This window comes from Anoplopoma fimbria, chromosome 3, assembly GCF_027596085.1.
Source record: "Anoplopoma fimbria isolate UVic2021 breed Golden Eagle Sablefish chromosome 3, Afim_UVic_2022, whole genome shotgun sequence".
NCBI lineage: Eukaryota > Metazoa > Chordata > Actinopteri > Perciformes > Anoplopomatidae > Anoplopoma > Anoplopoma fimbria.
This window is the reverse complement of record NC_072451.1, coordinates 8,647,748-8,664,428: the sequence shown is the minus strand read 5'-3', so window position 1 is coordinate 8,664,428 and position 16,681 is coordinate 8,647,748. Positions and strand designations below refer to the sequence as shown.

Sequence of the window (16,681 nt, the reverse complement as noted above, 5' to 3'; positions counted from 1 at the left end):
ATTTTACTTTATTTACTGTCTTTTTATTATATGTCATCACTTTGAAGTTTGACTTTGACCTGCTGATCAAGCAGGAAATATTATAGAAAGTGTCTGTATGGTTCATGACAGCATCACAAGCAAAGTTCCATTCACCTCCATTTATATTTAGGAGGAGACACATCTACAAACCTGGGGCAGAAAGTCACCTTAGTGAGGAGGGGTGGTTGACTCTGTTTCTGGGTATGTTGTTATTACTTACCATAGGTTTAGTTTTTTAGTTACATGCTTCATGTCAAGCGGTCATGAACTTAAGAACAATGCAGATATTTTAAGAAAGCGCCCTCTGGTGTTGGAGATATAACCAGTGTGACAAGATTATACTATTCCATTCTGCTTTATATTTGCTCCACTACAATTCAGATGGAACTAATGTACTTTTTACTGCTCTACTGTTATCTGACTCAGAAATATTTTTTTTTTTTTAGAAAAGGCCAACACATGAATATAACTTTGTGTTGCAGACCTTTCCTTATACAATTATCTTACGACCCCTGAACCTTAGATTGGGAACCACTAGACTAAAGTACCTGACTGTATATCATGTGGTTAATAGTAAACTGCAACAGTAAAAGTGTTTTTAACTTTTAATACTTTAAGTACATTTTGCTCATGATGCTTTTGTTCTTTCACTTAATGAGGATTTTGAATGTGAATTTGAATTTTTTTTTCACATGCATATGTTGGTACTTTTACTTTATTCAAGGAATATCGTAATACTTTTTCCACCACTGAATGAAAGACGGTCTCTGATGGACCTGCATGGAGGAGAGGTGTGCAAAAGCTGGTAGAGGTCAAATGAAAAAAGATTCAACTGCTGCCAGTGGAGCTACAAAGTAATGAGGAACGATGAGGTCTGGTGGACATGACACACTTTTGTTTGGCCAGCCAGCGTTTCTCAGATTGGAGTGAGATAAGGAGGAAAGGTTATGTCGTGATCTTTGCAATAAAACATTTTTGATGTGACGTGTCGAGTCTTGGCCAATCAGCGTTAAACTGTCTACACCGTCTTCATTCTTTCACTCCAAGTGAAACTGTTCATCCTTTCACTCCATGTTGAAGTTACTGCCGATACTGGATCTACATTACAGCAATGTACACTAGTTTTGAGGTAAGTCTTGTTTGCTAGGAACGATGTAATATGCTGTTTAACTAACTTAACGTTAGGTAACTAGTCGGTAAAGTAATGTTAAACTGCCATATCAAGTTGTGTGTCGTAATATTTTTGTCACGTTACCCCATCAAATCTTTCCCAACCTGTTTATAATGGAAAGCTAGTCAGCTTGATATCACGTTATGCCCAGAGACAGAGTCAGTGCACATAGCCAGAGAGAGGAGGATGGAGCTGGAGTGTCAGCCTGCAACATCTACTGCTGCAGAGAAAAGGAAGCAGGAGGTAGAGGCAGAAAGGCTGGCAAGAGAAAGGCACATGGCTAAGCAGTGCAAACGAGTCCTTGAAGGACTTGTTCAGGATTTTGGTTCACCAGCCACAACTTGTTCAACTCCATGAATAACTTTAACCATATTGTATATGATGATTGATATGGGGGAAATGTATATTTGATGTTTTATTCATCCCAGTGAGCATTTTTCCGTTGAAAAGAGGTCTAAAAGCGGATCAAAAGTGAAAGCATATTCTATCAGACGTTTACGTTTAGACCACATTTCAACGTGATTTGCAATCGTGCATTTGTTCATCCTCTACGTTGTGATAATAATTGTATATCGTTTTAGAGGCTTACTATGAAACCACATCCACATTTCTCAGTTGAAAGCCAATATTGCAAATCCCGGTGAAATATGGTCTAATGGACGTTGAATATACTTTCACTTTTGAAACGCTTTTAGACATAAACGTCTTGAACCTCAAAATGTTCACAGTGAAATATGTAGCATTAAACACGTAGTCATAGTAACACATTCATAGTTTACATTGACAGGACAAATAAGACCATCTGACACAGGCAACAATACATTTGTTTTTATTCATACAACTACAATGAAATTGAAAATACACACAACAAAATCTCCCGTTTCTCTTTAAATGTCAGTTGTCAAAACCTCCAGGAGCCAGTTTCAGATGATCTGCCATATTTCAGATGTCTGTAAATTAAACAAGAATTAGAAAAACATATTCACTCTTGAACCAGTCTTTTCACCGGTGACCAGGGGCGCCGCTCCCCATGAAAAGAATCTTTACAGGGCCCCCAACACAGCGTTTTTGATGCTATTTTACATACAATTATGCATTTTAATGGTATTTTTGACTATCATTAATTTGTAGAAAGAAGAACAGCATGACAGTTGACATGTACAGTAGGGGAAGAACTGAGCACTCTGAATACAATGGAATTCATTTTGAGTCATTTATTTGCTGCACCACTCTTCTTAAAAAACTCTTCCATGAAAAAATAGAAAAAACTGCTCACATCATCATTAGGGGCCTCTCTGGGCCCCCTCCATCATGGGCCCCTAGAATCCGTCATATTACACATTAAAATAATACTTTATATAATATTTTATATAATAATGTTTGTATGTTGTTGTATGCCAAACAACAATGTTCTGACCGTTTGACCCATTCTTGTTTGTACATCAATTTATTTTACTCACTTCCTCCCCATTTAAACTGTGTCCTTCCCCATTTAAACTGTTTGTTGTTGTTGTATGCCCAGCAATCCCCATTTAAACTTTATTTTACTCACTTCCTCCCCATTTAAACTGTGTTCCTCCCCTTTTAAACTGTGTCCTCCCCTTTTAAACTGTGTTCCTCCCCTGTGTTCCTCCCCATTTAAACTGTGTTCCTCCCCATTTAAACTGTGTTCCTCCCCTTTTAAACTGTGTACAGCCCCACTAGCTTTCTGTGATGTATTTTAGATGTGAAATGGCCTAAAACTCCCTTTATATCAATGAATTACAGCGACAGCCCATAAAGACAGTCGCCAACATTAACTTACACACATGTTAATGTTTACTGTTGGTCCATGTAGCAGTACACTACAAGCTAGGAGCCTCGCCTGCATCGTGAGCAGCATAAAATGATATTAATGATGCTAATTTCCCTTTGAATAACTGGATTCCAGTAGTTCAAGTACTTACACAGTCTGAGCCGGAGTTCCTGCGCATGCGCGTTCCAGCGGTAGGCGCTCACTGTGTTTCACATGAACGCGGACTGAACGTGCACGGCTCCGTTAGGATGTCCCGTGAGCTTCTTGTTGGCAGCAAAACGTTTATAGTTCCGTATTTACGACTCTTTATGTGAAACATTAAAAGCGTTTAAATCACGTCTACGTGTAGACCACATTTCAACGACCAGTTGAACACTTTACATAAATACTATAATATATATATAATATGTTAATATCGTCTCTCTTACAGCCTTACGTTACAACAGAACACAATTTCACCCAGTTTTCAACCAGATTTAGATGTTGAAATCCCGTCTAGTGCTCACTGTGTGTGGTTGTTGTTTTACTGCCTTTCTTGTTTTTATTTATTTTATTTTATTTTATCTTATCTGTGTTATATGACTAAAACTTTTGAAAATGAGACCTCGGTCTCAATGGATTTTGTCTAAATAAAGGATAATAATAATAATAATAATAATAATAATAATAATAATAATAATAATAATGGAGAAAACTAGCCAGCTTTTCAACTAGAGCTGAAATACCGATTAATAACTGAATAATAAATTAGTTTTTTGCTTAAAGTAAATGTTGTCTTATCACTTAACTTTCTTAGTTAAGTACACCAGAATGCTACATTTTAAAGCTCATATTTAAAATAAGCATTTTAACCCGACAGGGTTTCGGGTTCTGGTGCTTGTCTCACAGTTCTATTTACTGTTACAGTGCCATTGAGCAAGGCACTGTAACTGCAACTGCGCTTATTTGGACACACACACACACACACACACACACACACACACACACACACACACACACACACACCGCCCTCCCCTCTGTCCGTTTACCGTCCGTCTCTCTCCTCCCTCCCTCCAGCAGCAGCCCGCTGCCAGTGAAATGTAGCCGGACCTCTGTGCGACATGAACGGGCCTCAGCTCAGTGAATTGCCGGACGACTCGGAGCAGCTCCGGCCGTGTGTGAGCGGCCTGAGGCGGGGAGCCCTGCAGGCCGACGAGCTGTCCGCCGTCAGGACGTTCTCCGACAACTTTCTCATCAAGTTCCTGCGGGCCAGAGACTTCGACGTGGAGCTCTCTCTGAAGGTACCGGACCAGCTGAGACCGTGTCAGTGTTTATGGAGGCTGTTAGTGACTGCGCATGACGGAAAGCGTTTTATTTAGTGCTGCCATGTCTGTACATTATCATACAGTGTGTACTTACTGTCAGAGGTGAAGTATTACTACATTCATTCAAGTAGCCTTCTGCACTCACGTACAAATTCGAGCTACTTGTACTTTACTTGAGTACTTGTATTTTAAATGCTACTTCATACTTCTACTACAAGTAATATCTCGGAGGTACACATTGTACTTTTTACTGCTCTACGTGTATCTGACAGCTTTAGATACTAGTCAGGCCAGACGTTTTTCCTCCTCCTCCTCCTCTTCGGGGAAAAACATGTATCTCCAAATGTAGTGATTTAAAGTGTTTTCATCTTAAGTGTACCTATAGTGGTCTGATAAAATTGTCCTACTTCTCAAACTACACAAAATGTATCTTAAAAAAACTAACCGTAACCTTGGATCAGCTGGAAATGCATCTTCACAAAGCTGACAACAGGCTGTTTTTCTTTGTAGAGATAGGTGGTTCTTACAGGACAGCAACGCTACAAACATCTGATGATCTGATAGAATATGATGCATTACTGTAGATTTAACCAGACAACATGATATAAAGGAGTTACAATGCAACATACACATTCCATTAATATTCCTGATACAGCATACTGTATATTATAGAACAGTAAAACACTGACAAGGATACTTGTAAGTACTTTAGGTGTTTTTCTGATGATTTTGAATGCACGTTTTTTACTGGTAATGTAACATTGTTCAGCTCCGAATCACTGTACAGATATAGCTATCGCTTTTCTAGGGATGGAACTCAAGTTGAAATTACAAATATTTTCGTGATGTTAGAACAACAATTAGTTCCTAAATTTAGTAATATTGAACTGTAAATGAAATGCACAGTGGTTGGGTCAGAATTTTATGCAAATACAGAATGATTCTAACAAAAATGTCATGAGCATCTAGCACTGAAAAAGTGTCACGCAAGCAATCTCTATTTCTTTCATTTGAGACTACAAAAATTCTCCATTCAATGTTACATAAATGAAAGTTAATGACATGACATTTGAGACAAACGGCTCTGTGCAGACCTACGTCTCTTGCGTGTCACTGCGTCCTGAAGTACTTATTTACTCTTCAAGTCTTGTTCTTTGACTAAAAGTACATAAAAGCGAGATTGATGCTCAATAAAATGTCACTCAATAATACTTATATATATATATATATATATATATTAGCTCTACTCCGGTTTGTAATCCTGAAACGGCTGCTGCTCTGCTGCTAAACACTTTGAAATTCGCGGCCAAGACAGAACCTGTGTTCTATAATACGCCAATGGTATGAGAGAGAGAGTGCATTATGTTGCACTTTCAATTATGATACGTAATCTCTTAAATTGAATACTTCCTATACATTGTTGTTAGGAATAGTTAAATAAATAAATAAGTAATGCTACACAATAAATAAAAGGCTTCAAATAGACCATGTGATCGCTATCAGATGATACTATTTACAACGAATGCTGATTGGCCCAAAAAATACTGATCAGAGCAAAGGAACAAAAAGGCATATTTCAATTAGCTTTTCCTTATGCAATTCATCCTGTCTTCCTGTCCTGAACACTGGGGACCATGAGGAACCTGCAACTTTCAGTCTGTCCCTAACACCATTAGGTTGAGATCATTCCATTCTTCCCCCGTGTTCCTCCATGTGTGGGACTGTGTGCTGCCTGGGCTAACACATGGAGAATTAATACCAAGATTAAGCAAGGCTTGTTGAGTATTATAGTCATCTCACGTGTCACTTTAGAAAGAAAGCAGCATTGCATTGCCAAATGAAGTCATAAAATCCAAATCAAGGGTCATGTTGTGAGTCAGTGTGTTGGTGCAGTCTGCCCTCAGCTAAAAATCCAATCAGAATTTACTTTTCACAATTTCCCAATATTAGTCATCACACTTTTTGGTTGAGTCGATGGCACACTTTCTGTCTTTCTTAGGTATTTCTTCTACTCTTTGTTGTAGGTTTTAAGTGTTCTTGGACTTTTATATTTGTCTTGCTTTTGAGTGTTAGATTTGTTGGACCCCACTTTAGAGGCCTTCTCTTAGTTACAGATCAGTAGTGAAAAATTGAAAATCATAACATGAAACCGACACAATTGAGGAAGTTTCTAAGGTCCCTGAAAATGGTTGAATTAAAAGCAGCATTAACAACAAGTGACAACACAACAAAACCATATATTCAATGTTTTCAACTTCAACTAGTGGCTTCTTATAAGTTTTAGAAATGATGAATGCTACTACTGGGGCTATAAGGGGAAATTATAACTATTTCTGAGTTGGAGTCATCCATTTAGAGAACTTTGGTACCGCCATGTCGGTGGTAGCAGGCTTCATCACAGACAAACAGTTTTGTGTCATCCACATGGCTGTGGAATTCAATGTCCCTTTTACGCATAATTTGCCCCATGGTTAGCATGTATATAGGTATTATGAGGGGATCCAAAGGTGAGCCTTGGGGGTCTCCACAGAAAAGAGGAGCACAGAGAAGGAGGCATTACCAAGCTTTACAAACAAGGGTCTATTTGACAGATAAGAGATGAACCGACACAGAACCACCTCACTGATGCTAACGTGCTTTTTCAAACGGTTGATTGTTATATTTTGCTCCACTGTGTCGAAGGCTGAGCAGAGGTCAAGGATAATTAAAATTAAATAATAAGGTAATTCCTCCTTAAAATGTTAATGGGCTGTACTTGTATAGCGCTTTTCTAGTCTTCCGACCACTCAAAGCTCTTTTACACTACATGTCATCATTTACCCATTCATAGACTGATGGCTACTAAGGTGCCACTTGCCCATCAGGACTCCAACTAACATTCATACACATACATACACCACAGGAACAGCCTGCGGGTTAAGTGTTTTGCCCAAGGACACATCGACATGGACTGCCATTGCCGGGGATCGAACCCCCAATCCTCTGATCGGAGGAAGACCCTGCTCACTGAGCCACAGTCGCCCCAGAGAAAAGAACTAGTGAACCAGGGATGTTTTTGTTTCAGACTTTAATCCAGCATTTGTGTACCTGTGTCTGTCGTACATTATACTGACTTAACAGAGACTTAAATATTGCTGTAATATTACTACAATATGTTTTAAGACTGATTGTAGAATCACAGTACTCTTTCCTTCGAGCATGTTGAGTCAGTGTAGGTTGTACACAGTGCTTGGCTCAGAAAGGAAGGCTTAGTTGATTATTTTCCTTTGAAAGCAGCTGGAGCTCACCCAACTGTGTCTAAGCTCAGCACTCTGTATCACTGATACACATGTACAAACTGACTCTGACTTTTACCACACAAATAGATGTCTGAACATGCTTTTAGATGAGGGAGAGGGGGAACAGACACCAGTGTTGGACAGGTGCTGATCATGGTGAAAGCACAAGCGCACACTCCCTTTATTGAAACGTCATAGCCTGGCCTTTATTTCCTGTTAAATACTATTAGGCTTTGGCAAAGATAACGGAGTAGATTAAAGCTTATAAAACCATTTGAATGTATCATGTGTCCTGCAGCTCTTACTGAACTACCAGCGATGGCGGAGAGAGAGTCCTGAGATCAGCACCTGCCTGTCTCCCTCCTCTGTGATTGGCCTCCTCAACACAACTTACCATGCCGTCCTCCCACAGCGGGACCACACAGGCAGCAGGGTGCTCATCTACAGAATTGGTCAGTATGAGTGTGTGTGTGTTGATGTTTTGATCATGAAGACATTTTCTTCTTAAAAGCAGTGATATAATGTTACATATAACAGGTGTGTTTTGTAAAGACATAAATACCCAAGACCCGTGAATAATGACCTTAACAAAATACCACTGTCCAGTGACACAATCACTTTATATCCTTATAATCCTTAAAATCTTAGTCCTGGTTAAATTGGCAACACCTGTGGTTACAGTTGTAACAGCAACTGAGCTTTAAAGGATAGGTCCACATATTTCAATAAACTACGTTAACATACAGATTTTGAATTAGTATTCACATCTCAATTTATGTTCCTGTATTCTAAACATTACTTAAATAAAAGTAAAAAAGTGTTAGCATCAACATACAGTATACTTTAATTACCAAAAGTAAAAGTACTCACAATGCAGAATAATATGTATAACTGTATTATAATAATTGATTTATTAGTATGTTCATCACTGTAATGTTGCAGCTGGTGAAGGTGGAGTTAATTTTAATGACTTTATATAGGCTACTGCTGGCTTGTTTAATCTATAGTAATACAGTATTTATAAGTGATTATATTTTAAATTAATAATCTGAAACTGTTAAATAACTAAAACTGTCAGATTAATGTAGTTGAATAAAAAGTACAATATTTACCTCTGAGATATAGTGGTGTCGCATTAAAAAAGATATCGTCATGTACCTTCAAAATAGTACTTGAGTCAATGTATTTTGGGTCAGTGATGATTTCATCATTGTTAATTTAAAAACATTTAATAAATGTTTTTACCGCTCTTGTTGTACTACAGTACTACTACCTATTACTAACAATTACTAATATTTTTAACATCACAATTCATAAATACATTTAGATTTTTCAGGGATTGAGACATGTATGTTGAATTTTATATAAGGTGGCCAAGTGCATTAAAAAGCACCCAATAGAGCGTGTTTATCAAACTCTATTGTGATACTTTTAGATACTTTTGAATTTGAATTGAATATAAATGAATTGCTTTTGTGTAATTTTCTTTACACTATTAGATGTTGATCACACTAAACCAGTTTGTCCACTCCCTCATCACTCAGCATGCAGTACTCTGAGGTACTGATACATGGTTAGATGGTTGTATGAAAAATTTGATTTTTATGGTAATATACAATGCTAGTTATTTTTATATCTAAATCGGCTTAAGAATTCACATGAATAAATACGATAAATTCAAATGAACAGAATTCCAATCAAGAGACATCATCAGGTAGAGACAAACGTGTTTTGCCACTGTTAGCTAGCTAACCTTCCCTCGAATGCCAGAAGAGGTTGCCCGTGAAGAAAAACCCACAGAGAATCATCACCCTGCTCTGATGAGAGCAGAGTTTGTGGGTCTTAAAACCAAAACAATGAGCTAAAAGGGGCTAAACAAAACCTTGTTTCAGTGAAAAAGAAAATAACCAACTCTGATAACGCTACCTGTCCAGAACTAAATGGCAGCCAGACATAGTTAGAGACTAGCTGGTGAACAAAGTGGCAATTTTAACTGCTAAAGGGCCAGACATTTCTCTCAGGAGTTCGTGGAGACAAAAACAGAGCAAAAAGGAGTATATATTGACTAATATTTATCAGGTGGACTCAAACATGACTTCAAATCAATTCGAATTTAGTTCTGTGTCCTCGAATACGGCAAGAAGGTGTCCATTCATGGTGCAGGGTGTGCAGCTTGTTCACACCCCTTTTGTGGCTGATACCGATGCAAAAGCATTACATCCACTTTAGTCCTGTCGGATAAAAAGCAGCTGTATTTATCAGATGAGAACTCATTGTTACACCGCTGAATATTTTTATGTTCATGGTAAATGGCCTTTCTAATCTTCCGACAACCCAAAAGCGCTTTAACACTACATGTCATCATTCACCCATTCATACCCATTCATACACTGATGACAGGGGCTACCATGAAAGGTGACACCTGACCATCAGGACTAGCTAACTTTCATACAACATTCATACAACATTCATACAACATTCATACACTGCAGGAACAGCTACAGAAGCGATTTGGGGTAAAGTGGTCATGTGCTTCAGTGTTCCCCCTGCTCATCTCTCTCTCCTCTGCAGTGTCAGAGTGACTGAGAGCAGTGCTGAGCCACAGACAGAGCCGTCAGGATAAGATAAGATAAGATAAGATAAGGTTATTAAAAATGATTGCACAGTGTATTTGTATTGCACAGGGTTTTAGTGTCATGTGTCAAGTGGTCTACTGGGAGCAGAGATGGTTGTGCAACCTGACAGCAGCAGGAAGGAAGGACCTGCGGTACCTCTCCTTCACACACCGGGGGTGAAGCAGCCGGGGGCTGAAGGAGCTGCACAGAGCTGCCAGGGTGTCCTGCATGGGGTGGGAGGTGTTGTTCATCAGGGATGATATCTTAGCCATCATCACTACTTCCACCGTATGAATGAAGGATGAAGGCTGCCCTTCCGCTGCATTCATTCAAGTCCTTCGCAGCACATCCCTGGGTTGTGCTGAGTGTTCAGAGGCGTGGGTTTCTTTATTTGACTTTGTAACTTAACCGCCGCTTTGTTCTCTATACTAGACTCTAGCTCGCTCTCTCTCTCTCCCTCGGTCACTCATTGAGCCGAGGAAGAGTGGCCAAACTTGAATACTGAGAGTTTACAAACGGCAACCGACAAATGTAACGCATTATACCTATGAAGACGAGTCTTCCTTCTCTCTCTGCAGGGCAGTGGGACCCAAAAGACTGGACGGCCATCCAGGTGTTCAGAGTCAGCTTGATAACATCAGAGATCATCTCCACTGAGACGGAGACGCAGAGACAGGGTCTGAAGGTCATATTTGACCTGCAGGGATGGAGTTTAGGCCACGCCCTACAGATTACCCCTTCCCTTGCCAGAAAGATATCCTCTGTACTTTCGGTAAGCCTAGAATCATGCTTCAGGTTGGATTTCTTGTACATACTACTTCTACTAAATGCTATAACGCTGGACACTTAACTCCTTAGATGCTATGCTTCATATGGGTCTTCGTCCACAATGACATTTGTATTGCTATGCAGAAGACACCCCCACTTTCTAACAGGTTCTATCAAAAAGGGAGAACTTAAGGTGTCAACTTAGCACATCATGACTGCATGTTACACCACAGGAAGGACATTTGTATGTCATCACATGTAAGGAACATGGCTGAAACAAAACACCATTAACGTCAGACTCTTTCTTTCTTTAAAACATAGTTGTGCATGTATTTATTTCAAAGTGCCTCTTTTATTGTTATATGTAGCTTTTAGATCTGCCTAAATATTATATTGACAGAAAGAAGGAAAGAAATGTTGATAAGAAAGAAGAGTTTATTTCAACCATTTTCTGTTTCGGAGCTTATTTTGCCCTAACCAATCAAAAGCAGAGGGATTTGTTTGGCAAACGCCATTTTTAATTGACACAAACTTTTGAAGATATGTGTCAATTTGAGTGTGTTTTTCCTGATAAGATACTAACAACCTGTTTAGCTGCATCAAGATTCTCTTACCCTTTGGTCATTTTCCTTTTGCCAATCTTCTGGCTCTAGAACAGGAGGCCTGAACTCAGAGAAAAGAGACTTCACCATCAAAGAAAAACAATTTGCAAAAGTGGCTGCTACAAATTATGCAAAGAGAATAATTAAAAATTGTTTATGAATAAACTCTAATAGAGGAATAACAAAAAGACGTGATAGGATAAGATTTATTGATTTATATATGGTATAAATCACCTTGTAAGAGAATTATCATCCCACCTTTTGAGTGTTTGTTCTTAGGGGTTTAACCAACAAACTCTTAGCTCTGCATAATCATAACCTCATCTGATTGCATGGAGATTGTGGCATTAATGGAACTCTAAAAAATGACAAAAACAGCTTCAGTTCTCCAAGCCATAGATTTACCAAGCGTGTGGAGCTTAACTGAAGGGACGAACAGCATTCCATCAAGAGTGGTGATGACTGTGTAGGCTGCAGCATATGCAGCTTTGCCTTCAAAATGTCACTCACTGATACATATGGTTATACAGACCTGATTGGCTGACCAAGTAATGAGCTTGCTTAATGTGTTTTTGCTTAATGTGTTTTTACACTCATCCTTGTTTGTGTGTTTGCATGTTCAGGACTCTTTTCCACTGAAAGTTAGAGGAATCCATCTGGTAAACGAGCCAATGTTCTTCTGGCCAGTCTTCGCCATGATTCGTCCCTTCCTGCCAGATAAGATCAAGCAGAGGGTCAGCAGCCTGTTTACCACACTGATTACACTGTACTGCAAAGATACCTCTGTCCTCAGACTCTCTTTACAACATGCCTTCAAACATTCTTTTAAGATCAAGTTGCCTCTCTCTCAACTGTAGATCCATATGCATGGCGCTGATTTCAACGACACCTTAAGCGACTTCTTCTCATCCGACGTACTACCTCCAGAATATGGAGGGGAGGGGCCTAGCATAGAGGGGGCCTGTCAGGACTGGACCAATCAGCTGCTTCAGTCAGAGGAGCTCCTACAGCAGATTGCCGCTCACCCAACAGGTGACATCGCTATTACTCCTGAGGACGCCTTGATTTCAGAAAAAGAGGAGACTGAGCAACCCTTAGAGGGATGATGTTTTGAATTTTTGCCCCTCAGATAACACATGCACACTTCTGTATTTTGACTTTGGATCAAAACAACAAAACACTCTCTCTGGCAGCCATTTTTTAGGCCTTTTTGAAGCCTACTGGCTTTAAATCAGGATGTTGACTGGTAAGACTGGTAACAGGAAGAAACAGCTAGTTTGGCAGTGTAAGTAAAAAAGGAAAACTACCAACCTTTCGTAAGCGTACTAATTATCTTGTAGCGTTATTTGTCAAGACCAGTCCCAACATTTTTAAGAGTTTAAATTCAATTTGACTAATATCTGATTATCTTTATTGTTTACAGTTGGTTCAGCTGAACTTAGCCAACTCTTCTTAAGCTACTGAGACTAAAACTAAGGGATCCAAAGTTAACTGTCACATCCACTTGCAAAGAAACCTTTTGTCAGGTTACTTTTACAGGAAGGTCGCTGGATGTTACTGTATGGATCCCACAGGGATGCTTATTTTTAATGATTACTCTAGTTAAGTTGTTCTATAACCACCAGCCATTTGTCCAGTGAACCTCAGTGATGGAATGCTAGGAGGAGATTTGTGTAGCAGCTTAAGGGCACAATCTTCGAGAAGATAAAGCAACAAGAACCAAGAAACAAACAGTCATCTTGCTGTAAAATCCTGTGAAGTCAAAAGAAGCTGTGAGAGTTTGATGCTACCTGGAGGCCAAATAGTTTCCACAACAGTGTGTTTTCATGTCACCATGGACAGCAACGCTGCAGATGAGCATGAACCATAACTGCCCTCCAACTCATCACTCCATCCAGACATTCATCTTACCAGCCAGCCAAACCAATCCCTCCAGTATTCTCTTTGTTACAGTGTAACTCCAACCCCAGGTCTGAGCCTAAATCCACCAACTGCATAATTTAGAAAAAAGGCAAAAAATTGGGAAAGGGGATGAGAGATGAAACAACGCCCAGCTCTGTATGACTAAGATCTTTGTGCAGTGTCAACAAATATGACAGCTACAGTAGCTTGTAAAATAGCAATTTGTGGCACTGAATTTGATGAATTTACTGTTTATCAGACCACACATGTTGACAAGAATTACAGCCTGCTGACCCTCCGCCTCACTCCTTGCCGCTGAGAGACTCTTTCACCTGGAGAAAAGAGAGAAAGCCAGCTCCGGAGACGGAGCATTGTGGCTTTGGCATCTCAAATTTAGCCAGCACAAACCCAAGGGGCCTCTTTGGGTCTTTGGAGCAGCAGCAGGGACCCAGCGTAGCCGCTTGCCACCAGCCTGCTGTTCTTGCTCATTTTCTGTATCCAGTGCATCATGAAAACATGGTGGAACTAGCAAGCTAACGTTGGCCAGCTAACTAGCCAGCCGCTAAATGAGTAATATTTAACATCTTAATGCTTCATCTACACACTCTTATCACAGCCCAGGAAAGCACATTGCTATTGCCAGAAACAAAAAAAAAGTGATTGAACAGAATTTCTTGTACACAGAAGGAGAGAACAGGCTTGTGCTGTGATTGTTAATCTACACAGTGGTCACGGAAAAAGTTAAGACAATAGAAGAGGTTGGGGGTAGCGACGAGGAGGGTCTGTTTAGAGGGCGTTAACATTCGTTTATTTCATGAGGTAGATTAGACTTAAATGGCAACCTCGGGGGCTGAGCAGGGAACCAATGCAGTAGTGCCAAGTTCCTCAAATTGCTGGCTCCAAAAGCTAGTCAATCTCCATAGACCCCCATGTTATAATGGGCAACTTTACAGCAGACAGAAACATGTTTACAGCCCTTTAGCAAAAATTCCATATTTTTAAAGTCTTTGGTCCAAACCAGTCGACTCTACCCCAGCATTGGCCCACCAAGACTAGTGCTGATCTCAAACAGTAGTTGGTGTTATTTAGCTGCTTGGCCAACCTTGTTACCTCGCCAGCCAGAGAAGAGACTTCAGACGCACGTTCCATGTAACAACTACTGTAATTCTCAATGTAACTGAAAAACAGCGAGTCTGCCGTAGATATGTATAAGAATCAGTGACCACGAAATGATGATTTCTTTAAATGTCAACAGTAGCACCAGCATCGATGTGTTTCATCACAGTACAGTCCTATCGTTTAGCTAATAGATTAAAAAAAACTAATTTAAGCGTGCAGTACCTATTTAATAACTCAACTGTTTCAAAGTTTGCATTCTTTCTTTTCATTTATGACAAGAAACCGTTGACTATGTTAGGAGCAATGTTTTTGCAAAGATCCCATATACCCAGATGTTGTAAAAAGAAATAAGTGAATCTGTTCACACTGAGTTTATAGTTATTTTATTAATTGTTTCAAAACCGACAGTAGATTCTTAATTACCGAATGTTTATTAATTTACGTTGCCCTTTTAAAAAAAGAGAATACATGTATTTCTGAGGTGCTTGGCTCTTTCTGGGTACATACAATTGACTTTAAAGTTACATAAAGAAAAAGCAAACACAAAAGCTCAAGTTATAATTTTATCATGTGGTGACACATTTTTAAGTGTTAAATCATTTGGTGTATACAATATGATTAAAGTTATTTTTTTAAACTTGAAAGGTCCTATGAGTATTTGAAGCAAAAATCTATCTGTGTTCTTGTAGGTCTGATAATGAGTAGACAGGGAAGATTTGTGCACATTACTGTCGTGATGAAATAAAGGTATCAAAACTTTGTAAATACATGGCAACTGTGCACAGGCTCTTATTCACTTTCATGTGTTTCAAGTTTTGTACCTTGTACATAGAGCAGACTGTTTGAGGCTCAGACAGAAACAACAGCCAAGTCACTTTTCAGCTCAACAGTTCTTTTTCCTATTTTTCTATTAGGTAAGGAATTGTCATAGGTATCCTATGTATCAGTGTTGGTTATGTATATGTATCAGTGTTGGTTATGTATATGTATATATATATATATATATATATATATATATATATATATATATATATATATATATATATATATATACATAACCAACACTGACTATAGGTTAGTGTGGGAGTTTGGGCACCTGTGCAAAGGCTCAGTCCTAAATGCAGCGACTTTGGTTCACATGTGTGTTGTCACCCTTCTCTCCCCCATTCCAGTCTGTCATGTGTATCTAGGAATGGAGACAAATATAAATGAAAAAAAAATGCAGTTTAAATGTTACTATATCAAGAATGATAAACCAATGGTATATTTGTTTTCAAAGTGCAGTACTAACTTTTACTTCAGTGACATATCTTAATACATCTTCCACGATTAAGTCACAAGTCTAAACCGCTCAGGAATGCAGCTGTATAAAGCCTTAAAGTTCACTTTCATAACCTTTGTTGTTTTCTTTGAGTCTCATTCTCCTCCCTCCTCTCTCTGTTTCTCCCTCTGTGCACTGTCACAGTACAGACCTTTGATCAGTGTTAGCAGGTCAGTAAACATGTCTATCAGCCATGCTCAGTGTAGTCAAAATGATCCACTCTACAACACTGCAGAACCTAAATGCTTGGGATCAATCTACAGCGTAAGTAGGAATAGAGTTCACCAAAATAATAAAAAAAAGAGAGATAGGCCTTCTTTCTCCACTGCTCACTCTCTGCACAATAGAGATCTCTGATCAAAAGCTCAGTGTGTCCTTGTCTGTACAGACTGGGGGACATGTACTCCCCTCTCTGCCTTGGTTGTTGTCAAGTCAGTTTTTGCAGAGTGAGGTTTATAGGCTCAGTCATAACCCTGCTGAAACCGGGACAACAGAACAAGAACCTAGAGTTAAAGATTTCTTTGCTGTGCAGTATGAGGTTCACTGATAAGAGCTGGGCTTAGTGAAACCTACATCACCAGCTGGGTGTTCCCTTCCTTACCAATCATATGATTGAACACTTTAATAATATATTAGATATGGACTGAGGAACTTCCCCGACTCATTGTGACGTTTGTGTAATTCACAAATGATCTGATTCAAATTTTTCTCAACCTTCGAAACTATCTTAGGAAACCGTGTGGTGTGACAAGACCTGGCAACAGATTCACAATCATGTTTCTTAA

The 16,681-nt window shown here is 39.2% G+C and overlaps 1 protein-coding gene across 3 annotated transcripts; it reads left to right on the top strand.

Annotated features, from left to right (window-relative positions):
• Nucleotides 1–1,069: 1,069 nt before the first annotated feature.
• ttpa (tocopherol (alpha) transfer protein) lies at nt 1,070–15,561 on the top strand. 3 transcript variants are annotated; one of them, XM_054596562.1, is made up of 6 exons: nt 1,070–1,150; nt 4,044–4,267; nt 7,868–8,021; nt 10,763–10,956; nt 12,178–12,288; nt 12,412–15,561. In XM_054596562.1, the coding sequence occupies exons 2-6, from the start codon at nt 4,088–4,090 to the stop codon at nt 12,658–12,660; spliced, it is 888 nt and encodes a 295-aa protein (XP_054452537.1). In that variant the 5' UTR covers nt 1,070–1,150; nt 4,044–4,087; the 3' UTR covers nt 12,661–15,561. The 3 variants fall into 3 exon arrangements, with proteins under 3 accessions (XP_054452537.1, XP_054452538.1, XP_054452536.1); XM_054596563.1 differs by having other exon boundaries at nt 1,092–1,150; nt 4,047–4,267; XM_054596561.1 differs by lacking the exon at nt 1,070–1,150 and having other exon boundaries at nt 3,977–4,267.
• The last annotated feature ends 1,120 nt before the right edge of the window (nt 15,562–16,681 follow it).